The 27,287-nt window shown below is 46.2% G+C and overlaps 1 protein-coding gene across 1 annotated transcript in view; it reads left to right on the top strand.

The window, feature by feature from the left end:
- Positions 1-2,582: 2,582 nt before the first annotated feature.
- The window catches only part of PTPRR (protein tyrosine phosphatase receptor type R), a 350,468-nt gene continuing 325,763 nt past the window's right edge, over positions 2,583-27,287 (top strand). Inside the window, exon 1 of the mRNA XM_073555527.1 lies at positions 2,583-2,822. Coding sequence (XP_073411628.1) covers positions 2,765-2,822 — 58 coding nt within the window. The 5' untranslated portion in view covers positions 2,583-2,764. The remainder of the gene's footprint in view (positions 2,823-27,287) is intronic.

Below are 27,287 nucleotides of genomic sequence, written 5' to 3'. Positions count from 1 at the left end.
AATGGGCAGCACTTTGAACACATTTTATAAGTGGTCATAAACTTGTAAATAACTCATGAACGAATAAAGATACATTAAAACAAAGCACACCATTGTTTTTCCTGTGAAATTCTCAATAGGTTTGATGAGTCACATGACCCTCTTCCCATTGGAAAAAATAAAGTTGGATACAAAATGGCCGACTTCAAAATGGCCACCATGGTCACCACTCATCTTGAAAAGTTTCCCATATACTAATGTGCCACAAGCAGGAAGTTGATATCACCAATCATTCCCATTTTATTTAGGTGTATCCATATAAATGGCCCACCCTGTAGTATTAAAACCTTATCTTATGTCAATTGACGTAATTTGCGTTAAGGCCGAGAAGGACTGAGACCCGGTTAATAGTCACCCAGCCATGGCGAACTATATGAATGTAATATAGAGACAGAGCTTCTCCCTTCTCATCCCTTCTGTCTACATAGAATCCTGTCAGTAGCATCTGCCATCTTCTATCTCTGTAATGGGAGAGTGTCTTCACAGATTTTACCTGAGAATTTTGAGAATAACTGATCTGTCTGAGAATAACTGTCAGAGAGAGAGAGAAGCAGATTTCCCTGATAAGAAATATTACAAAGTTTCTTATTTTCATGTGTATATTGATTTATGAAATTAAAATTAAAATCTCGGTTGTGCAAATCCAGTAATCTCATACAGACTCGATGATGTTTAGCTCAAGGCTCTTTGAAGGCCATATCATCACTTTTACAACCCCTTGTTCTGCTTTATGCAGGAGAAAGTTCTTAATGACATTGGCTGTATGTTTGGGGGTTGGTGTCCTGCTGCATAACATATTTGGAGCCAATCTGATGGCTCACTGATGGTATTGCATGATGGATGAGTACATGTCTGTATTTCTGCGCACAGAACACCAAGAAATAGGCAAAGTTCAGGACTGTAAAAACCAGGAGCAAATTTACCTTTGGTGCAAACTATGCCACAAAGCTGCCCAGAGTTAAGGTTGCTCTCTCCCATCTCCAAAGCAGGCGGAATTGTGCATTGTGATGAGCAGTGGCACAAATAGTGTCCAATGGGCCCTGGTACAAACTTTGGACATGGGCCCCAACCTACATGTTGGTCAGATGCATTAACCCTTGTAGCATTTTAGATTTTATAAAGACATAGGTGTTGCCTCCCTCCCATAATGTAATTATGCCCCCTCCCCACCATCGTGCATGAGTATCACCAATCCTGGGCCCCTTCCTGGTATACTGTCCTCCATCCTGGCCCCCTTGAAGTAATAATAAGAGTATTACCAATTCTGGGCCCCTTCCTGGTGTACTGTCCTCCATCCTGGCCCCTATCCAGTAATAATGTCCCCATCATGGCCACTTAAAGTAATATATGTCCCTCATCCTGGGCCCCTTCCTTGTATAATATCCCAGCTCCTGGACCCATCCTGCATTAATGCTCCTTGTTCTGTCACTGTTCTCTAAAGAAAAAAAACCAACTATTTGTCTCACCTTCCCACGCTCCAATGACACGCGGTGTCCTCTTCAGTACCAAGTGCAGAGACCAGAAGTGGACTTTGTGATGCCTGGTATGGGTGAATGACATTACTGCTGTGTCCCCTGTGATTGGCACACTGGCGTAAGCTGCTGGACTCAGATTGGTCAGCGTCGTGTACTGGGGTGAAGGGACCTGGTGGGTCTTTGTGCTGCAATATATTTCAACTGAGTATGTGCGCATTCACTTGAAATAGCCTCTGACATTGATGGGCTCTCCTTCTGCACAGGCCCAGTTGCACCCTCTGTGACCAGGAGTGCTACACCCCTGATGATGAGCTACTAGGCTGCAAAGGACCCATATATTGCTCACAGGGGTCCTCATCTGTCTGGTAAAATCAGTGCTTTGCCAAGGAAACTTGGTGCAGCAGATGAAAGACACATCATGCTTGCTTTCCTTTGAAATCGGAAGTTGTCCATCAGCCAGCGCTACACCCATTTACTGTTTGGAGAAGTCTGCCCGGAAGTGATCTCCATGGGAGGGAGAATTGTGGGAATAAGGGAAAGCTAAGAGGGGAGCTAAGGTGACAAACACAGGGTTCAACCACAATAGGGGTTTAACGTTCTCGGTCTCATTGCCTAAGTGTTATGGTAGGAAAAGGTTACTAGTACTGATGAGTGGAGGTGCTGGGATACGGTGTTATTGGCACATGTCCGGTGCTGACCGAGTGTCTTCGGTGTGCTCGAAAAATATGCTGGAGTTGCTGTTTGACAGCCGCAGCACATGCAGGGATTGCATGCAGCAGCGGGGACGCGAACATAGTATTCGAGCACGCTGAAGACACTCGGTCAGCACCCGAGCATGCTCCAATAACACCTTATCCCAGCCCCTCCGCTCATCACTAGATACCACGTGTACTGCTGGCTGCCCAGGAGGACGGAAGGGGTTAAGGAGAGAGTACATGTTCTGCTTGTTTCCTCTAGTTGTATAGAAGGGGGGAATGGAATGAGGGCTGTGCTGGCTGCCGGGGGCTTCTGGCCGGGCAGGGGAGGGTTAATGCTGCTCTTTCCCTGCAGGAGGAATCCTCTGAGAGCTGCTCTGTGGTGAGCGGCAGAAGCTTCCTCGGCTCCTGTGAGTGGTCGCTGGGGCACACGTGGTAGTGCAGGCAGAGAGCAGCTGCCCGGAGCCTGGCATACTGCTGAGCAGTGCCCGGTGCCATACCTACAGCGCCGGTCCCCTGGAAGATGCCTCTGTGACGGGGGCAGCCAGCGTCACCATGCCGGGGAGCTGCCGCCACTGCCCTGTCATCTGCCTCCTGCTCTTCACAGCCGCCGGTAAGGAGCTCAGCCTCGTCCTGCAGAGCCATGGAGGTGTGATAGGGGTGATGAGGACAGCATGGCAGGATGGCATGTCACCACCGATACGTGAGAGTGGACGAGAGGCAGTAATGGACCTGATGGGGGTAACAGTCCGCTACCTATGGGTCCTGCTGTGTGTGGTCCCGGACTGAGCTTCAGCACCAGGGACAGCACCTACTGCAGCCACACACTGCTGCCCTGCACCCTGCATCACGTATAAGGGGGGATGTATGTAGGGTTGTATCCACAGCCAGTGCATAGTTATCATCTATAGGTATACTGCACACTGCTGCTCTGCACCCTGCATCACGTATAAGGGGGAATTATATGTATATATAGATGTATCCACAGCCAGTGCATAGTTATCATCTATAGGTATACTGCACACTGCTGCCCTGCACCCTGCATCCACGTATAAGGGGGGATTATATGTATGTAGGGTTGTATCCACAGCCAGTGCATAGTTATCATCTATAGGTATACTGCACACTGCTGCCCTGCACCCTGCATCCACGTATAAGGGGGATGTATGTAGGGTTGTATCCACAGCCAGTGCATAGTTATCATCTATAGGTATACTGCACTCTGCTGCCCTGCACCCTGCATCCACGTATAAGGGGGATGTATGTAGGGTTGTATCCACAGCCAGTGCATAGTTATCATCTATAGGTATACTGCACTCTGCTGCCCTGCACCCTGCATCCACGTATAAGGGGGATGTATGTAGGGATGTATCCACAGCCAGTGCATAGTTATCATCTATAGGTATACTGCACACTGCTGCCCTGCACCCTGCATCATGTATAAGGGGGGAAGTATGTAGGGATGTATCCACAGCCAGTGCATAGTTATCATCTATAGGTATACTGCACTCTGCTGCCCTGCACCCTGCATCACGTATAAGGGGGGATGTATGTAGGGTTGTATCCACAGCCAGTGCATAGTTATCATCTATAGGTATACTGCACTCTGCTGCCCTGCACCCTGCATCCACGTATAAGGGGGATGTATGTAGGGTTGTATCCACAGCCAGTGCATAGTTATCATCTATAGGTATACTGCACTCTGCTGCCCTGCACCCTGCATCCACGTATAAGGGGGATGTATGTAGGGATGTATCCACAGCCAGTGCATAGTTATCATCTATAGGTATACTGCACACTGCTGCCCTGCACCCTGCATCACGTATAAGGGGGGAAGTATGTAGGGATGTATCCACAGCCAGTGCATAGTTATCATCTATAGGTATACTGCACTCTGCTGCCCTGCACCCTGCATCACGTATAAGGGGGGATGTATGTAGGGTTGTATCCACAGCCAGTGCATAGTTATCATCTATAGGTATACTGCACTCTGCTGCCCTGCACCCTGCATCCACGTATAAGGGGGATGTATGTAGGGTTGTATCCACAGCCAGTGCATAGTTATCATCTATAGGTGTACTGCACTCTGCTGCCCTGCACCCTGCATCCACGTATAAGGGGGATGTATGTAGGGATGTATCCACAGCCAGTGCATAGTTATCATCTATAGGTATACTGCACACTGCTGCCCTGCACCCTGCATCACGTATAAGGGGGGAAGTATGTAGGGATGTATCCACAGCCAGTGCATAGTTATCATCTATAGGTATACTGCACACTGCTGCCCTGCACCCTGCATCACGTATAAGGGGGGATGTATGTAGGGTTGTATCCACAGCCAGTGCATAGTTATCATCTATAGGTATACTGCACTCTGCTGCCCTGCACCCTGCATCCACGTATAAGGGGGATGTATGTAGGGTTGTATCCACAGCCAGTGCATAGTTATCATCTATAGGTATACTGCACTCTGCTGCCCTGCACCCTGCATCCACGTATAAGGGGGATGTATGTAGGGATGTATCCACAGCCAGTGCATAGTTATCATCTATAGGTATACTGCACACTGCTGCCCTGCACCCTGCATCACGTATAAGGGGGGAAGTATGTAGGGATGTATCCACAGCCAGTGCATAGTTATCATCTATAGGTATACTGCACACTGCTGCCCTGCACCCTGCATCACGTATAAGGGGGGATGTATGTAGGGTTGTATCCACAGCCAGTGCATAGTTATCATCTATAGGTATACTGCACTCTGCTGCCCTGCACCCTGCATCCACGTATAAGGGGGATGTATGTAGGGATGTATCCACAGCCAGTGCATAGTTATCATCTATAGGTATACTGCACACTGCTGCCCTGCACCCTGCATCACGTATAAGGGGGGAAGTATGTAGGGATGTATCCACAGCCAGTGCATAGTTATCATCTATAGGTATACTGCACACTGCTGCCCTGCACCCTGCATCCACGTATAAGGGGGATGTATGTAGGGTTGTATCCACAGCCAGTGCATAGTTATCATCTATAGGTATACTGCACTCTGCTGCCCTGCACCCTGCATCCACGTATAAGGGGGATGTATGTAGGGATGTATCCACAGCCAGTGCATAGTTATCATCTATAGGTATACTGCACACTGCTGCCCTGCACCCTGCATCACGTATAAGGGGGGAAGTATGTAGGGATGTATCCACAGCCAGTGCATAGTTATCATCTATAGGTATACTGCACACTGCTGCCCTGCACCCTGCATCACGTATAAGGGGGGATGTATGTAGGGTTGTATCCACAGCCAGTGCATAGTTATCATCTATAGGTATACTGCACACTGCTGCTCTGCACCCTGCATCACGTATAAGGGGGAATTATATGTATATATAGATGTATCCACAGCCAGTACATAGTTATCATCTATAGGTATACTGCACACTGCTGCCCTGCACCCTGCATCCACATATAAGGGGGAATTATATGTATGTAGGGATGTATCCACAGCCAGTGCATAGTTATCATCTATAGGTATACTGCACACTGCTGCCCTGCACCCTGCATCACGTATAAGGGGGAATTATATGTATATATAGATGTATTCACAGCCAGTGCATAGTTATCATCTATAGGTATACTGCACACTGCTGCCCTGCACCCTGCATCACGTAAAAGGGGGGATGTATGTAGGGATGCATCCACAGCCAGTGCATAGTTATCATCTATAGGTATACTGCACACTGCTGCCCTGCACCCTGCATCACGTATAAGGGGGGATGTATGTAGGGATGTATCCACAGCCAGTGCATAGTTATCATCTATAGGTATACTGCACACTGCTGCCCTGCACCCTGCATCACGTATAAGGGGGGATGTATGTAGGGTTGTATCCACAGCCAGTACATAGTTATCATCTATAGGTATACTGCACACTGCTGCCCTGCACCCTGCATCCACGTATAAGGGGGAATTATATGTACGTAGGGATGTATCCACAGCCAGTGCATAGTTATCATCTATAGGTATACTGCACACTGCTGCCCTGCACCCTGCATCCACGTATAAGGGGGAATTATATGTATGTAGAGATGTATCCACAGCCAGTGCATAGTTATCATCTATAGGTATACTGCACACTGCTGCCCTGCACCCTGCATCCACGTATAAGGGGGAATTATATGTATGTAGGGATGTATCCACAGCCAGTGCATAGTTATCATCTATAGGTATACTGCACACTGCTGCCCTGCACCCTGCATCCACGTATAAGGGGGGATTATATGTATATGTAGGGATGTATCCACAGCCAGTGCATAGTTATCATCTATAGGTATACTGCACACTGCTGCCCTGCACCCTGCATCCACGTATAAGGGGGGATTATATGTATATGTAGGGATGTATCCACAGCCAGTACATAGTTATCATCTATAGGTATACTGAACACTGCTGCCTGCACCCTGCATCACGTATAAGTGGGGATTATATGTATGTAGGGATGTATCCACAGCCAGTGCATAGTTATCATCTATAGGTATACTGAACACTGCTGCCTGCACCCTGCATCCACGTATAAGGGGGAATTATATGTATGTAGGGATGTATCCACAGCCAGTACATAGTTATCATCTATAGGTATACTGAACACTGCTGCCTGCACCCTGCATCACGTATAAGTGGGGATTATATGTATGTAGGGATGTATCCACAGCCAGTGCATAGTTATCATCTATAGGTATACTGCACACTGCTGCCTGCACCCTGCATCCACGTATAAGGGGGAATTATATGTATGTAGGGATATATCCACAGCCAGTGCATAGTTATCATCTATAGGTATACTGCACACTGCTGCCCTGCACCCTGCATCCACATATAAGTGGGAATTATATGTATGTAGGGATGTATCCACAGCCAGTGCATAGTTATCATCTATAGGTTTACTGCACACTGCTGCCTGCACCCTGCATCCACGTATAAGGGGGAATTATATGTATGTACGGATGTATCCACAGCCAGTACATAGTTATCATCTATAGGTATACTGCACACTGCTGCCCTGCACCCTGCATCCACGTATAAGGGGGAATTATATGTATGTAGGGATGTATCCACAGCCAGTGCATAGTTATCATCTATAGGTATAATGCACACTGCTGCCCTGCACCCTGCATCCACGTATAAGTGGGGATTATATGTATATGTAAGGATGTATCCACAGCCAGTACATAGTTATCATCTATAGGTATAATGCACACTGCTGCCCTGCACCCTGCATCCACGTATAAGTGGGAATTATATGTATGTATGGATGTATCCACAGCCAGTGCATAGTTATCATCTATAGGTATACTGAACACTGCTGCCTGCACCCTGCATCCACGTATAAGGGGGAATTATATGTATGTAGGGATGTATCCACAGCCAGTGCATAGTTATCATCTATAGGTATAATGCACACTGCTGCCCTGCACCCTGCATCCACGTATAAGTGGGGATTATATGTATATGTAAGGATGTATCCACAGCCAGTACATAGTTATCATCTATAGGTATAATGCACACTGCTGCCCTGCACCCTGCATCCACGTATAAGTGGGAATTATATGTATGTATGGATGTATCCACAGCCAGTGCATAGTTATCATCTATAGGTATACTGCACACTGCTGCCCTGCACCCTGCATCCACGTATAAGGGGGGATTATATGTATGTAGGGATGTATCCACAGCCAGTGCATAGTTATCATCTATAGGTATACTGCACACTGCTGCCCTGCACCCTGCATCCACGTATAAGGGGGAATTATATGTATATGTAGGGATGTATCCACAGCCAGTGCATAGTTATCATCTATAGGTATACTGCACACTGCTGCCCTGAACAATGCATCCACGTATAAGGGGGGATTATATGTATGTAGGGATGTATCCACAGCCAGTGCATAGTTATCATCTATAGGTATACTGCACACTGCTGCCCTGCACCCTGCATCACGTATAAGGGGGAATTATATGTATGTAGGGATATATCCACAGCCAGTGCATAGTTATCATCTATAGGTATACTGCACACTGCTGCCCTGCACCCTGCATCCACGTATAAGGGGGGACTATATGTATGTAGGGATGTATCCACAGCCAGTGCATAGTTATCATCTATAGGTATACTGCACACTGCTGCCCTGCACCCTGCATCACGTATAAGGGGGAATTATATGTATGTAGGGATGTATCCACAGCCAGTGCATAGTTATCATCTATAGGTATACTGCACACTGCTGCCCTGCACCCTGCATCACGTATAAGGGGGAATTATATGTATGTAGGGATATATCCACAGCCAGTGCATAGTTATCATCTATAGGTATACTGCACACTGCTGCCCTGCACCCTGCATCCACGTATAAGGGGGGACTATATGTATGTAGGGATGTATCCACAGCCAGTGCATAGTTATCATCTATAGGTATACTGCACACTGCTGCCCTGCACCCTGCATCACGTATAAGGGGGAATTATATGTATGTAGGGATGTATCCACAGCCAGTGCATAGTTATCATCTATAGGTATACTGCACACTGCTGCCCTGCACCCTGCATCCACATATAAGTGGGAATTATATGTATGTAGGGATGTATCCACAGCCAGTGCATAGTTATCATCTATAGGTTTACTGCACACTGCTGCCTGCACCCTGCATCCACGTATAAGGGGGAATTATATGTATGTACGGATGTATCCACAGCCAGTACATAGTTATCATCTATAGGTATACTGCACACTGCTGCCCTGCACCCTGCATTCACGTATAAGGGGGAATTATATGTATGTAGGGATGTATCCACAGCCAGTGCATAGTTATCATCTATAGGTATACTGCACACTGCTTCCCTGCACCCTGCATCCACGTATAAGGGGGAATTATATGTATGTAGGGATGTATCCACAGCCAGTACATAGTTATCATCTATAGGTATACTGCACACTGCTGCCCTGCACCCTGCATCCACGTATAAGGGGGAATTATATGTATGTAGGGATGTATCCACAGCCAGTGCATAGTTATCATCTATAGGTATACTGCACACTGCTGCCCTGCACCCTGCATCCACATATAAGGGGGTCATTATATGTATATATAGATGTATCCACAGCCAGTGCATAGTTATCATATACAGGTATACTGCACACTGCTGCCCTGCACCCTGCATCCACGTATAAGGGGGGATTATATGTATGTAGGGATGAATCCACAGCCAGTACATAGTTATCATCTATAGGTATACTGCACACTGCTGCCCTGCACCCTGCATCCACGTATAAGGGGGAATTATATGTATGTAGGGATGTATCCACAGCCAGTGCATAGTTATCATCTATAGGTATACTGCACACTACTGCCCTGCACCCTGCATCCACGTATAAGGGGGAATTATATGTATGTAGGGATGTATCCACAGCCAGTGCATAGTTATCATCTATAGGTATACTGCACACTGCTGCCCTGCACCCTGCATCCACGTATAAGGGGGGATTATATGTATGTACGGATGTATCCACAGCCATTACATAGTTATCATCTATAGGTATACTGCAAACTGCTGCCTGCACCCTGCATCCACGTATAAGGGGGAATTATATGTATGTACGGATGTATCCACAGCCAGTACATAGTTATCATCTATAGGTATACTGCACACTGCTGCCCTGCACCCTGCATTCACGTATAAGGGGGAATTATATGTATGTACGGATGTATCCACAGCCATTACATAGTTATCATCTATAGGTATACTGCACACTGCTGCCCTGCACCCTGCATCACGTATAAGGGGGAATTATATGTATGTAGGGATGTATCCACAGCCATTACATAGTAATCATCTATAGGTATACTGCACACTGCTGCCCTGCACCCTGCATCCACGTATAAGGGGGGACTATATGTATGTAGGGATGTATCCACAGCCAGTGCATAGTTATCATCTATAGGTATACTGCACACTGCTGCCCTGCACCCTGCATCACGTATAAGGGGGAATTATATGTATGTAGGGATGTATCCACAGCCAGTGCATAGTTATCATCTATAGGTATACTGCACACTGCTGCCCTGCACCCTGCATCCACGTATAAGGGGGGATTATATGTATGTAGGGAGGCATCCACAGCCAGTACATAGTTATCATCTATAGGTATACTGCACACTGCTGCCCTGCACCCTGCATCCACGTATAAGGGGGGACTATATGTATGTAGGGATGTATCCACAGCCAGTGCATAGTTATCATCTATAGGTATACTGCACACTGCTGCCCTGCACCCTGCATCACGTATAAGGGGGAATTATATGTATGTAGGGATGTATCCACAGCCAGTGCATAGTTATCATCTATAGGTATACTGCACACTGCTGCCCTGCACCCTGCATCACGTATAAGGGGGAATTATATGTATGTAGGGATATATCCAAAGCCAGTGCATAGTTATCATCTATAGGTATACTGCACACTGCTGCCCTGCACCCTGCATCCACGTATAAGGGGGGACTATATGTATGTAGGGATGTATCCACAGCCAGTGCATAGTTATCATCTATAGGTATACTGCACACTGCTGCCCTGCACCCTGCATCACGTATAAGGGGGAATTATATGTATGTAGGGATGTATCCACAGCCAGTGCATAGTTATCATCTATAGGTATACTGCACACTGCTGCCCTGCACCCTGCATCCACATATAAGTGGGAATTATATGTATGTAGGGATGTATCCACAGCCAGTGCATAGTTATCATCTATAGGTTTACTGCACACTGCTGCCTGCACCCTGCATCCACGTATAAGGGGGAATTATATGTATGTACGGATGTATCCACAGCCAGTACATAGTTATCATCTATAGGTATACTGCACACTGCTGCCCTGCACCCTGCATTCACGTATAAGGGGGAATTATATGTATGTAGGGATGTATCCACAGCCAGTGCATAGTTATCATCTATAGGTATACTGCACACTGCTTCCCTGCACCCTGCATCCACGTATAAGGGGGAATTATATGTATGTAGGGATGTATCCACAGCCAGTACATAGTTATCATCTATAGGTATACTGCACACTGCTGCCCTGCACCCTGCATCCACGTATAAGGGGGAATTATATGTATGTAGGGATGTATCCACAGCCAGTGCATAGTTATCATCTATAGGTATACTGCACACTGCTGCCCTGCACCCTGCATCCACATATAAGGGGGTCATTATATGTATATATAGATGTATCCACAGCCAGTGCATAGTTATCATATACAGGTATACTGCACACTGCTGCCCTGCACCCTGCATCCACGTATAAGGGGGGATTATATGTATGTAGGGATGAATCCACAGCCAGTACATAGTTATCATCTATAGGTATACTGCACACTGCTGCCCTGCACCCTGCATCCACGTATAAGGGGGAATTATATGTATGTAGGGATGTATCCACAGCCAGTGCATAGTTATCATCTATAGGTATACTGCACACTACTGCCCTGCACCCTGCATCCACGTATAAGGGGGAATTATATGTATGTAGGGATGTATCCACAGCCAGTGCATAGTTATCATCTATAGGTATACTGCACACTGCTGCCCTGCACCCTGCATCCACGTATAAGGGGGGATTATATGTATGTACGGATGTATCCACAGCCATTACATAGTTATCATCTATAGGTATACTGCAAACTGCTGCCTGCACCCTGCATCCACGTATAAGGGGGAATTATATGTATGTACGGATGTATCCACAGCCAGTACATAGTTATCATCTATAGGTATACTGCACACTGCTGCCCTGCACCCTGCATTCACGTATAAGGGGGAATTATATGTATGTACGGATGTATCCACAGCCATTACATAGTTATCATCTATAGGTATACTGCACACTGCTGCCCTGCACCCTGCATCACGTATAAGGGGGAATTATATGTATGTAGGGATGTATCCACAGCCAGTACATAGTTATCATCTATAGGTATACTGCACACTGCTGCCCTGCAACTATGCACTGGCTGTGGATACATCCCTACATACATATAATTCCCCCTTATACGTGGATGCAGGGTGCAGGGCAGTAGTGTGCATTATACCTATAGATGATAACTATGCACTGGCTGTGGATACATCCCTACATACATATAATTCCCCCTTATACGTGGATGCATATGTATGTAGGGATGTATCCACAGCCAGTGCATAGTTATCATCTATAGGTATACTGCACACTGCTGCCCTGCACCCTGCATCCACGTATAAGTGGGAATTATATGTATGTAGGGATGTATCCACAGCCAGTGCATAGTTATCATCTATAGGTATACTGCACACTGCTGCCCTGCACCCTGCATCACGTATAAGGGGGAATTATATGTATGTAGGGATGTATCCACAGCCAGTGCATAGTTATCATCTATAGGTATACTGCACACTGCTGCCCTGCACCCTGCATCCACGTATAAGGGGGAATTATATGTATGTAGGGATGTATCCACAGCCAGTGCATAGTTATCATCTATAGGTATACTGCACACTGCTGCCCTGCACCCTGCATCCACGTATAAGGGGGAATTATATGTATATATAGATGTATCCACAGCCAGTGCATAGTTATCATCTATAGGTAAACTGCACACTGCTGCCCTGCACCCTGTATACACGTATAAGGGGGAATTATATGTATGTAGGGATGTATCCACAGCCAGTGCATAGTTATCATCTATAGGTATACTGAACACTGCTGCCCTGCACCCTGCATCCACGTATAAGGGGGAATTATATGTATGTAGGGATGTATCCACAGCCAGTGCATAGTTATCATCTATAGGTATACTGAACACTGCTGGCCTTCACCCTGCATCCACATATAAGGGGGAATTATATGTATGTAGGGATGTATCCACAGCCAGTGCATAGTTATCATCTATAGGTATACTGAACACTGCTGCCCTGCACCCTGCATCCACGTATAAGGGGGAATTATATGTATGTAGGGATGTATCCACAGCCAGTACATAGTTATCATCTATAGGTAAACTGCACACTGCTGCCCTGCACCCTGCATACACGTATAAGGGGGAATTATATGTATGTAGGGATATATCCACAGCCAGTGCATAGTTATCATCTATAGGTATACTGAACACTGCTGCCCTGCACCCTGCATCCACGTATAAGGGGGAATTATATGTATGTAGGGATGTATCCACAGCCAGTACATAGTTATCATCTATAGGTATACTGCACACTGCTGGCCTTCACCCTGCATCCACATATAAGGGGGAATTATATGTATGTAGGGATGTATCCACAGCCAGTGCATAGTTATCATCTATAGGTATACTGCACACTGCTGCCCTGCACCCTGCATCCACGTATAAGGGGGAATTATATGTATGTAGGGATGTATCCACAGCCAGTACATAGTTATCATCTATAGGTATACTGCACACTGCTGCCCTTCACCCTGCATCCACATATAAGGGGGAATTATATGTATGTAGGGATGTATCCACAGCCAGTGCATAGTTATCATCTATAGGTATACTGCACACTGCTGCCCTGCACCCTGCATCCACGTATAAGGGGGAATTATATGTATGTAGGGATGTATCCACAGCCATTACATAGTTATCATCTATAGGTATACTGCACACTGCTGCCCTGCACCCTGCATCCACGTATAAGGGGGAATTATATGTATGTAGGGATGTATCCACAGCCAGTGCATAGTTATCATCTATAGGTATACTGCACACTGCTGCCCTGCACCCTGCATCCACGTATAAGGGGGAATTATATGTATGTAGGAATGTATCCACAGCCAGTGCATAGTTATCATCTATAGGTATACTGCACACTGCTGCCCTGCACCCTGCATCCACGTATAAGGGGGAATTATATGTATGTAGGAATGTATCCACAGCCAGTGCATAGTTATCATCTATAGGTATACTGCACACTGCTGCCCTGCACCCTGCATCCACGTATAAGGGGGAATTATATGTATGTAGGGATATATCCACAGCCAGTGCATAGTTATCATCTATAGGTATACTGCACACTGCTGCCCTGCACCCTGCATCCACGTATAAGGGGGAATTATATGTATATATAGATGTATCCACAGCCAGTACATAGTTATCATCTATAGGTATACTGCACACTGCTGCCCTGCACCCTGCATCACGTATAAGGGGGAATTATATGTATGTAGGGATGTATCCACAGCCAGTGCATAGTTATCATCTATAGGTATACTGCACACTGCTGCCCTGCACCCTGCATCCACGTATAAGGGGGAATTATATGTATGTAGGAATGTATCCACAGCCAGTGCATAGTTATCATCTATAGGTATACTGCACACTGCTGCCCTGCACCCTGCATCCACGTATAAGGGGGAATTATATGTATGTAGGAATGTATCCACAGCCAGTGCATAGTTATCATCTATAGGTATACTGCACACTGCTGCCCTGCACCCTGCATCCACGTATAAGGGGGAATTATATGTATGTAGGGATATATCCACAGCCAGTGCATAGTTATCATCTATAGGTATACTGCACACTGCTGCCCTGCACCCTGCATCCACGTATAAGGGGGAATTATATGTATATATAGATGTATCCACAGCCAGTACATAGTTATCATCTATAGGTATACTGCACACTGCTGCCCTGCACCCTGCATCCACGTATAAGGGGGAATTATATGTACGTAGGGATGTATCCACAGCCAGTGCATAGTTATCATCTATAGGTATACTGCACACTGCTGCCCTGCACCCTGCATCCACGTATAAGGGGGAATTATATGTATGTAGAGATGTATCCACAGCCAGTACATAGTTATCATCTATAGGTATACTGCACACTGCTGCCCTGCACCCTGCATCCACGTATAAGGGGGAATTATATGTATATATAGATGTATCCACAGCCAGTACATAGTTATCATCTATAGGTAAACTGCACACTGCTGCCCTGCACCCTGCATACACGTATAAGGGGGGATTATATGTATGTAGGGATGTATCCACAGCCAGTGCATAGTTATCTATAGGTATACTGAACACTGCTGCCCTGCACCCTGCATCCACGTATAAGGGGGAATTATATGTATGTAGGAATGTATCCACAGCCAGTGCATAGTTATCATCTATAGGTATACTGCACACTGCTGCCCTGCACCCTGCATCCACGTATAAGGGGGAATTATATGTATGTAGGAATGTATCCACAGCCAGTACATAGTTATCATCTATAGGTATACTGCACACTGCTGCCCTGCACCCTGCATCCACGTATAAGGGGGAATTATATGTATGTAGGGATGTATCCACAGCCATTGCATAGTTATCATCTATAGGTATACTGCACACTGCTGCCCTGCACCCTGCATCCACGTATAAGGGGGAATTATATGTATGTAGGAATGTATCCACAGCCAGTGCATAGTTATCATCTATAGGTATACTGAACACTGCTGCCCTGCACCCTGCATCCACGTATAAGGGGGAATTATATGTATGTAGGAATGTATCCACAGCCAGTGCATAGTTATCATCTATAGGTATACTGCACACTGCTGCCCTGCACCCTGCATCCACGTATAAGGGGGAATTATATGTATGTAGGAATGTATCCACAGCCAGTACATAGTTATCATCTATAGGTATACTGCACACTGCTGCCCTGCACCCTGCATCCACGTATAAGGGGGAATTATATGTATGTAGGGATGTATCCACAGCCATTGCATAGTTATCATCTATAGGTATACTGCACACTGCTGCCCTGCACCCTGCATCCACGTATAAGGGGGAATTATATGTATATATAGATCTTTCCACAGCCATTACATAGTTATCATCTATAGGTAAACTGCACACTGCTGCCCTGCACCCTGCATCCACGTATAAGGGGGAATTATATGTATGTAGGGATGTATCCACAGCCAGTGCATAGTTATCATCTATAGGTATACTGAACACTGCTGCCCTGCACCCTGCATCCACGTATAAGGGGGAATTATATTTATGTAGGGATGTATCCACAGCCAGTGCATAGTTATCATCTATAGGTATACTGCACACTGCTGCCCTGCACCCTGCATCCACGTATAAGGGGGAATTATATGTATGTAGGGATGTATCCACAGCCAGTGCATAGTTATCATCTATAGGTATACTGCACACTGCTGCCCTGCACCCTGCATCCACGTATAAGGGGGAATTATATGTATGTAGGGATGTATCCAGAGCCAGTGCATAGCTATCATCTATAGGTATACTGCACACTGCTGCCCTGCACCCTGCATCCACGTATAAGGGGTAATTATATGTATATATAGATGTATCCACAGCCAGTACATAGTTATCATCTATAGGTAAACTGCACACTGCTGCCCTGCACCCTGCATCCACGTATAAGGGGGAATTATATGTATGTAGGGATGTATCCACAGCCAGTGCATAGTTATCATCTATAGGTATACTGAACACTGCTGCCCTGCACCCTGCATCCACGTATAAGGGGGAATTATATGTATGTAGGGATGTATCCACAGCCAGTGCATAGTTATCATCTATGGGTATACTGCACACTGCTGCCCTGCACCCTGCATCCACGTATAAGGGGGGATTATATGTATCTGCGGATGTATCCACAGCCAGTACATAGTTATCATCTATAGGTATACTGCACACTGCTGCCCTGCACCCTGCATCCACGTATAAGGGGGAATTATATGTATGTAGGGATGTATCCACAGCCAGTGCATATTTATCATCTATAGGTATACTGCACACTGCTGCCCTGCACCCTGCATCCACGTATAAGGGGGGATTATATGTATCTGCGGATGTATCCACAGCCAGTACATAGTTATCATCTATAGGTAAACTGCACACTGCTGCCCTGCACCCTGCATCCACGTATAAGGGGGAATTATATGTATGTAGGGATGTATCCACAGCCAGTGCATAGTTATCATCTATAGGTATAGTGCACACTGCTGCCCTGCACCCTGCATCCACGTATAAGGGGGAATTATATGTATGTACGGATGTATCCACAGCCATTACATAGTTATCATCTATAGGTATAATGCACACTGCTGCCTTGCACCCTGCATACACGTATAAGGGGGAATTATATGTATCTGCGGATATATCCACAGCCATTACATAGTTATCATCTATAGGTATACTGCACATTGCTGCCCTGCACCCCGCATACACGTATAAGGGGGGATTATATGTATATGTAGATGTATCCACAGCCAGGGCATAGTTATCATCTATAGGTATAATGCACACTACTGCCCTGCACCCTGCATACACGTATAAGGGGGAATTATATGTATGTACGGATGTATCCACAGCCATTACATAGTTATCATTTATAGGTAAACTGCACACTGCTGCCCTGTACCCTGCATACACGTATAAGGGGGGATTATATGTATATGTAGATGTATCCACAGCCAGTGCATAGTTATCATCTATAGGTATACTGCACACTGCTCCCCTGCACCCTGCATCCACGTATAAGGGTGGATTATATGTATGTACGGATGTATCCACAGCCAGTGCATAGTTATCATCTATAGGTATACTGCACACTGCTGCCTGCACCCTGCATCCACGTATAAGGGGGGATTATATGTATATATAGATGTATCCACAGCCAGTACATAGTTATTATCTATAGGTATACTGCACACTGCTGCCCTGCACCCTGCATACACGTATAAGGTGGAATTATATGTATCTGCGGATATATCCACAGCCAGTACATAGTTATCATCTATAGGTAAACTGCACACTGCTGCCCTGCACCCTGCATCCACGTGTAAGGGGGGATTATATGTATATATAGATGTATCCACAGCCAGTACATAGTTGTCATCTATAGGTATACTGCACACTGCTGCCCTGCACCCTGCATCCACGTATAAGGGGGAATTATATGTATGTAGGGATGTATCCACAGCCAGTACATAGTTGTCATCTATAGGTATACTGCACACTGCTGCCCTGCATCCACGTATAAGGGGGGATTATATGTATATGTAGATGTATCCACAGGCAGTGCATAGTTATCATCTATAGGTATACTGCACACTGCTGCCTGCACCCTGCATCCACGTATAAGGGGGAATTATATGTATGTACGGATGTATCCACAGCCATTACATAGTTATCATCTATAGGCATACTGCACATTGCTGCCCTGCACCCTGCATACACGTATAAGGGGGAATTATATGTATGTACGGATGTATCCACAGTCATTACATAGTTATCATCTATAGGTAAACTGCACACTGCTGCCCTGCACCCTGCATACATGTATAAGGTGGAATTATATGTATATATAAATGTATCCACAGCCAGTACATAGTTATCATCTATAGGTATACTGCACACTGCTGCCCTGCACCCTGCATCCACGTACAAGGGGCGATTATATGTATGTACGGATGTATCCACAGCCAGTACATAGTTATCATCTATAGGTATACTGCACACTGCTGCCCTGCACCCTGCATCCACGTATAAGGGGGGATTATATGTATATGTAGATGTATCCATAGCCAGTGCATAGTTATCATCTATAGGTATACTGCACACTGCTGCCCTGCACCCTGCATACACATATAAGGTGGAATTATATGTATATATAGATGTATCCACAGCCATTACATAGTTATCATCTATAGGTATACTGCACACTGCTGCCCTGCACCCTGCATACACGTATAAGGGGGAATTATATGTATATATAGATGTATCCACAGCCAGTGCATAGTTATCATCTATAGGTAAACTGCACACTGCTGCCCTGCACCCTGCATCCACGTATAAGGGGGAATTATATGTATATATAGATGTATCCACAGCCAGTACATAGTTATCATCTATAGGTATACTGCACACTGCTGCCCTGCACCCTGCATCCACGTATAAGGGGGGATTATATGTATGTACGGATGTATCCACAGCCATTACATAGTTATCATCTATAGGTAAACTGCACACTGCTGCCCTGCACCCTGCATCCACGTATAAGGGGGAATTATATGTATCTGCGGATATATCCACAGCTAGTACATAGTTATCATCTATACGTATAATGCACACTGCTGCCCTGCACCCTGCATACACGTATAAGGGGGAATTATATGTGTATATAGATGTATCCACAGCCAGTGCATAGTTATCATCTATAGGTAAGCTGCACACTGCTGCCCTGCACCCTGCATACACATATAAGGGGGAATTATATGTATATATAGATGTATCCACAGCCAGTGCATAGTTATCATCTATAGGTATACTGCACACTGCTGCCCTGCACCCTGCATACACATATAAAGGCTAATTTCACACTTGCTTTTTTTTGCAGCGCGTTTTTCCCGCAAAAAAACGCATTGAAAAAACGCATACAAAAGCATACAACTGCTGCATTTTTTTCAAGCATTTTTATGAGCATGCATGAAAAAAACGCAGCGTTTTTATGCGTTTGTATGCGTTTTTAGTGCGTTTTTACCGCGTTTGCGTTTTTTCCAAACATTAGGTGGACCCTCACACTAACCCAAACCATGACTTTACTAACCCTAACCCTAACCCTGACCCTAACCCTAACCCTGACCCTAACCATAGCCCTAACCCTGACCCTAACCCTAACCCTAACCCTGACCCTAACCCTAACCCTAACCCTGACCCTAACCCTGACCCTAACCCTAACCCTGACCCTAACCCTAACCCTGACCCTAACCCTTAACCAAACCATACTTAACCCTAACCCAAACCCTAAACCCTAACTAACCCTAACCCTGACCCTAACCCTAACCCTAACCCTGACCCTAACCCTAACCCTAACCCTGACCCTAAACCCCCTTAACTAACCCTAACTCTAACCCAAACCCCTAAATTCCATGGTTAACAAAAAAAACGCATGTGCAAAAAAACGCATATATTAGCATGCCAATGCGCACATATGCGCACCCATAGACTTATAATGGGTGTCTTGCTGTAAAAAAACGCATTGCGCGCGCATGCGTTTTTTTGAGGCAAGTCGGACGCCCAAAAAATGCAACAGGATGCATTTTGTGCGCCCGAGCGCATACCGCAAAAAAACGCATGCGCGCAAAAACGCATACAAACGCGTGTGTATGCGCACATAAGCGCATCCCATGCAAAGTATAGGGAAAAAAAACGCATGCGTTTTTTAGCGCTAAAATCCCGCGAAAAAAACCGCAAGTGTGAAACCAGCGGTATACTGCACACTGCTGCCCTGCACCCTGCATCCACGTATAAGGGGGGATTATATGTATGTACGGATGTATCCACAGCCAGTACATAGTTATCATCTATAGGTATACTGCACACTGCTGCCCTGCACCCTGCATCCACGTATAAGGGGGGATTATATGTATATATAGATGTATCCACAGCCAGTGCATAGTTATCATCTATAGGTATACTGCACACTGCTGCCCTGCACCCTGCATACACGTATATGGTGGAATTATATGTATATATAGATGTATCCACAGCCAGTACATAGTTATCATCTATAGGTATACTGCACACTGCTGCCCTGCACCCTGCATCCACGTATAAGGTGGAATTATATGTATATATAGATGTATCCACAGCCATTACATAGTTATCATCTATAGGTAAACTGCACACTGCTGCCCTGCACCCTGCATCCACGTATAAGGTGGAATTATATGTGTATATAGATGTTTCCACAGCCAGTGCATAGTTATCATCTATAGGTAAGCTGCACACTGCTGCCCTGCACCCTGCATACACGTATAAGGGGGAATTATATTTATATATAGATGTATCCACAGCCAGTGCATAGTTATCATCTATAGGTAAACTGCACACTGCTGCCCTGCACCCTGCATCCACGTATAAGGGGGAATTATATGTATATATAGATGTATCCGCAGCCAGTACATAGTTATCATCTATAGGTATACTGCACACTGCTGCCCTGCACCCTGCATCCACGTATAAGGGGGGATTATATGTATGTAGGGATGTATCCACAGCCATTACATAGTTATCATCTATAGGTAAACTGCACACTGCTGCCCTGCACCCTGCATCCACGTATAAGGGGGAATTATATGTATCTGCGGATATATCCACAGCTAGTACATAGTTATCATCTATACGTATAATGCACACTGCTGCCCTGCACCCTGCATACACGTATAAGGGGGAATTATATGTATATATAGATGTATCCACAGCCAGTGCATAGTTATCATCTATAGGTATACTGCACACTGCTGCCCTGCACCCTGCATACACATATAAGGGGGAATTATATGTATATATAGATGTATCCGCAGCCAGTACATAGTTATCATCTATAGGTATACTGCACACTGCTGCCCTGCACCCTGCATCCACGTATAAGGGGGGATTATATGTATGTACGGATGTATCCACAGCCATTACATAGTTATCATCTATAGGTAAACTGCACACTGCTGCCCTGCACCCTGCATCCACGTATAAGGGGGAATTATATGTATCTGCGGATATATCCACAGCTAGTACATAGTTATCATCTATACGTATAATGCACACTGCTGCCCTGCACCCTGCATACACGTATAAGGGGGAATTATATGTATATATAGATGTATCCACAGCCAGTGCATAGTTATCATCTATAGGTATACTGCACACTGCTGCCCTGCACCCTGCATACACATATAAGGGGGAATTATACGTATATATAGATGTATCCACAGCCAGTGCATAGTTGTCATCTGTAGGTAAACTGCACACTGCTGCCCTGCACCCTGCATACATGTATAAGAGTGAATTATTTGTATCTGCGGATATATCCACAGCCAGTACATAGTTATCATTAGAGTTGAGCGAAACGGGTCGAAAAAATTCAAAAGTCGCCGACTTTTGGCAAAGTCGGGTTTCATGAAACGAAACCCGACCCTAGGATGAGGTCGGCCACGAGGTCGGCGACTTACGCGCCAAAGTCGCGTTTCAAAAGTTTGTTTTGCACTCTTTTTCAGCCAATCAGGATCCACGGACACTGTGGGCAACGTGATGACATAGGCACGGGTCACCACCATCTTTCAGAAGGGCATGCAAGTGATTGGCTTGCTTTGGTGGGCGTCACAGGGGGTATAAAAGGGCGTGCACGCCGACCGCCATCTTACTTATGCCGATCTTAGTATAGGGAGAGGTTGCTGCTGATTCTGTAGGGAGAGCGTTAGGCAGGGAAGAAGACAAAAAAACTGCTTCTGCTGCTAGCGATTTGGCCTGCACAACACACCAGTCACTGTGTGTGCAGTGCAAGGGGAGGCTATATAGTGGTGTATCAGTGGTGTTGGTTGTTGGGCTGCCTTTTAAGGCTTCCTGACAGGCTGGCATTGCTGTTTACCCACTGCTCCGCAAACTGCTTTTTTAAAAGCAATCCCAATTTTTTTTTTTTGTCCTGCTGAGAAGAAAAAAAAACTGCTTCTGCTGCTAGCAATTTGGCCTGCACAACACACCAGTCACTGTGTGTGCAGTGCAAGGGGAGGCTATATAGTGGTGTATCAGTGGTGTTGGTTGTTGGGCTGCCTTCTAAGGCTTCCTGACAGGCTGGCATTGCTGTTTACCCACTGCTCCGCAAACTGCTTTTTTAAAAGCAATCCAATCTCCCTTATCCTCTAGTCACTTTTGTCACAGCTGTGCCATCGAGCCTGTCACATAGCGCTCAGATATTCATTGGGCCTCACACAATCCAAAAGTGTCCAGTGTCCAAAAGTGTGTGCAGAGATTCAAAATCTCCCTTATCCTCTAGTCACTTTTGTCACAGCAGTGCCATCGAGCCTGTCACATAGCGCTCAGATATCAGTGGGCCTCACACAATCCAAAAGTGTCCAGTGTCCAAAAGTGTGTGCAGATATTCAAAATCTCCCTTATCCTCTAGTCACTTTTGTCACAGCAGTGCCATCGAGCCTGTCACATAGCGCTCAGATATCAGTGGGCCTCACACAATCCAAAAGTGTCCACTGTCCACAAGTGTGTGCAGAAATTCAAAATCTCCCTATCCTCTAGTCACTTTTGTCACAGCTGTGCCATTGAGCCTGTCACATAGCGCTCAGATATCAGTGGGCCTCACACAATCCAAAAGTGTCCAGTGTCCAAAAGTGTGTGCAGATATTCAAAATCTCCCTTATCCTCTAGTCACTTTTGTCACAGCAGTGCCATCGAGCCTGTCACATAGCGCTCAGATATCAGTGGGCCTCACACAATCCAAAAGTGTCCAGTGTCCAAAAGTGTGTGCAGATATTCAAAATCTCCCTTATCCTCTAGTCACTTTTGTCACAGCAGTGCCATCGAGCCTGTCACATAGCGCTCAGATATCAGTGGGCCTCACACAATCCAAAAGTGTCCAGTGTCCAAAAGTGTGTGCAGATATTCAAAATCTCCCTTATCCTCTAGTCACTTTTGTCACAGCAGTGCCATCGAGCCTGTCACATAGCGCTCAGATATCAGTGGGCCTCACACAATCCAAAAGTGTCCAGTGTCCAAAAGTGTGTGCAGATATTCAAAATCTCCCTTATCCTCTAGTCACATTTGTCACAGCAGTGCCATCGAGCCTGTCACGTAGCGCTCAGATATCAGTGGGCCTCACACAATCCAAAAGTGTCCAGTGTCCAAAAGTGTGTGCAGAAATTCAAAATCTCCCTTATCCTCTAGTCACTTTTGTCACAGCTGTGCCATCGAGCCTGTCACATAGCGCTCAGATATCCGTGGGCCTCACACAATCCAAAAGTGTCCAGTGTCCAAAAGTGTGTGCAGATATTCAAAATCTCCCTTATCCTCTAGTCACTTTTGTCACAGCAGTGCCATCGAGCCTGTCACATAGCGCTCAGATATCAGTGGGCCTCACACAATCCAAAAGTGTCCAGTGTCCAAAAGTGTGCAGATATTCAAAATCTCCCTTATCCTCTAGTCACTTTTGTCACAGCAGTGCCATCGAGCCTGTCACATAGCGCTCAGATATCAGTGGGCCTCACACAATCCAAAAGTGTCCAGTGTCCAAAAGTGTGTGCAGATATTCAAAATCTCCCTTATCCTCTAGTCACTTTTGTCACAGCAGTGCCTTCGAGCCTGTCACATAGCGCTCAGATATCAGTGGGCCTCACACAATCCAAATGTGTCCAGTGTCCAAAAGTGTGTGCAGATATTCAAAATCTCCCTTATCCTCTAGTCACTTTTGTCACAGCAGTGCCATCGAGCCTGTCACATAGCGCTCAGATATCAGTGGGCCTCACACAATCCAAAAGTGTCCAGTGTCCAAAAGTGTGTGCAGAAATTCAAAATCTCCCTTATCCTCTAGTCACTTTTGTCACAGCTGTGCCATCGAGCCTGTCACATAGCGCTCAGATATCAGTGGGCCTCACACAATCCAAAAGTGTCCAGTGTCCAAAAGTGTGTGCAGATATTCAAAATCTCCCTTATCCTCTAGTCACTTTTGTCACAGCAGTGCCATCGAGCCTGTCACATAGCGCTCAGATATCAGTGGGCCTCACACAATCCAAAAGTGTCCACTGTCCACAAGTGTGTGCAGAAATTCAAAATCTCCCCTGCCCTATAGACACCTTGTACCTTGTTTTACATTACTATATAGTTTGTTGGATTTTGTCTACATTTCTACCAAAAATGAGGAAGGCTGGTGGAAGAGGCCGTGGAATTGGGCGGGGGTTGGCAGCTGGTAATGATGGTGTTGGTGGTGGATCTGATGGTAGTGGCAAGAGCAAAATAGGACCGAATGCAGGAGGTGCTGACCCTGCGTCATCGTCTGGCTACATAAGGCCTCGAACGCTTAGTTTTCTAGGAGTTGGCAAACCGCTTTTAAAGCCAGAGCATCAGGAAAAAGTTTTGTCTTATATTGCTGACTCAGCCTCCAGCTCTATCGCCTCCTCTTCTTCAGTTGTAAAAAGTAAAAGCACTGAGTCGTCATTGGAGGCTCATGTTCATGAACCAAACCTTTCCTTGTGTCCTTCACCCCAACCAAGATTGAAGGATGACGCGGGCCATACTACTGATTACTCCATGGAGCTGTTTTCACATACCATGCCTGGATTATCAAGTCAAATGGTGAATTACCCAGGCCAAGATGAATCTGACATGGAGTGCACTGATGCACAGCCGCTGATGGATGATTCTGCTGGTACATTCACTCAGAGCACTACATTGTCCTCGCAGTGTACAGAGCCAGATTCTGACCCTGATGAGACTCAGGTGCCCCTTCCCGCACACTATACCACCATACACGGTGACACAGAGGAAGGTGCACATGACATAGAAGAGGAGGTGATGGATGACCCAGTTGTTGACCCAGATTGGCATCCATTGGGGGAAGAGGGTGCTGCTTCCAATAGCTCAGATGAGGAGCATCCACAGCAGACATCGACATCGCAACAGCTGTTATCTGGCAGGCCCGGAGCACTCCAAAGACAGGTTCCAAACATCAAAAGAGTTGCTGGACAGCTTGTCCAGAGGGTCAAAAGATCACAGCGTGCTAGGCCGCAAAATGTCTGCCAAAGTAGGAAGAGTGCAGTGTGGCACTTTTTTGAGCAAAATCCTCATGATCAGGCCAAGGTTATCTGTAAGAAGTGCGCAAAGACCTTTAGCTGAGGGAAAAATCTGAAAAATTTGAATACCAGTTGCATGCTTAGACATTTAACCAGCATGCACTTGCAAGCGTGGACACAACACCAAACCTCAAGTGCCACATGTGCAACTGATCACAACGAAGGTAGTCAGCAACGCTACATTGTTTCCCCCACTGTAAGCCCACCGGTTAGCACAGCAGAAAATGTTGAGGTGTCGTTGCAAGGCCACAGCAGTCAGGGAATCCCACTGTTATATCAACGAAAGACTGAATCTAGGCCATCAGAAAGAACACCAACTCCATCACCATCATCAACCCTCTCTCAGTCCGCCCTGTCCACCGCTACTTCCACCATATGCAGCTCTCAAGTCCAGCTCACCCTCCCAGACACTATGAGTAGGTCAAGAAAGTACTCAGTCTCTCATCCGCGTACACTGGGTTTGAGCGCCCACATTGCCAAACTAATCTCGTTTGAGATGATGCCCTTTCGGTTGGTGGAAAGTGCAGCTTTCCGCGAACTCATGGCCTATGCAGTACCATGCTATGACCTACCCAGTCGCCACTTCTTCTCTCGCAAAGCCATCCCAGCCCTCCACCATCATGTGAAAGACCGCATTGTCCATGCACTCAAGCAGTCAGTGAGTGGAAAGGTGCACCTCACAACTGATGCATGGTCCAGTCGGCATGGCCAGGGCCGTTACGTGTCCATCACTGCGCACTGGGTTAATGTGGTGGATGCAGGGTCCACAGGGGACAGCGGTGGTGGGACAGTGCTGCCTAGCCCACGGTATAGGAAACAGTTGGCTGTAGGCGTTCGACCCTCCTCCTCCTCCACCTCCTCCAGAAGCGAAAGCTCGTCCACAGAGCGCAGTCGTACGAGCACTCCATCTGCAGCTGCCACTGTTGCACACGATGTGTCCCCCTATCGAGCAGCTAGTGGAAAGCGTCAGCAGGCTGTGTTGCAGATGATGTGTTTGGGCGACAGACACACCGCTGAGGTGCTGGCCGAGTACTTGAAGCGACAAACTGAGCCATGGCTGGGCAGTGTACATCTTGAGGCAGGCAAGGTAGTTAGTGATAACGGCCGTAATTTTGTGGCAGCCATAGCCCTTTCAAAACTCAGCCACATACCTTGCTTGGCTCACACCTTGAACCTGGTGGTGCAGTGCTTCCTCAAAAATTATCCGGAGTTAACAGCCCTGCTCCAGAAGGTGCGAAGACTGTGCGCGCACATCCGCTGGTCGCCTGTACACTCCGTTCGTATGCAGAAGCTGCAGCGATTGCTCCACCTTCCCAACCACTGCCTCATTATCGACATTGCAACAAGGTGGAACTCCACCCTGCACATGGTGGAGCGG

This window comes from Dendrobates tinctorius, unplaced genomic scaffold (assembly GCF_039654945.1).
Source record: "Dendrobates tinctorius isolate UK_male_01 unplaced genomic scaffold, ASM3965494v1 ptg000224l, whole genome shotgun sequence".
In the NCBI taxonomy this organism is placed as follows: domain Eukaryota; kingdom Metazoa; phylum Chordata; class Amphibia; order Anura; family Dendrobatidae; genus Dendrobates; species Dendrobates tinctorius.
Note: the sequence above shows the minus strand (reverse complement) of the source record. Positions and strands in the feature narration are given on the sequence as shown.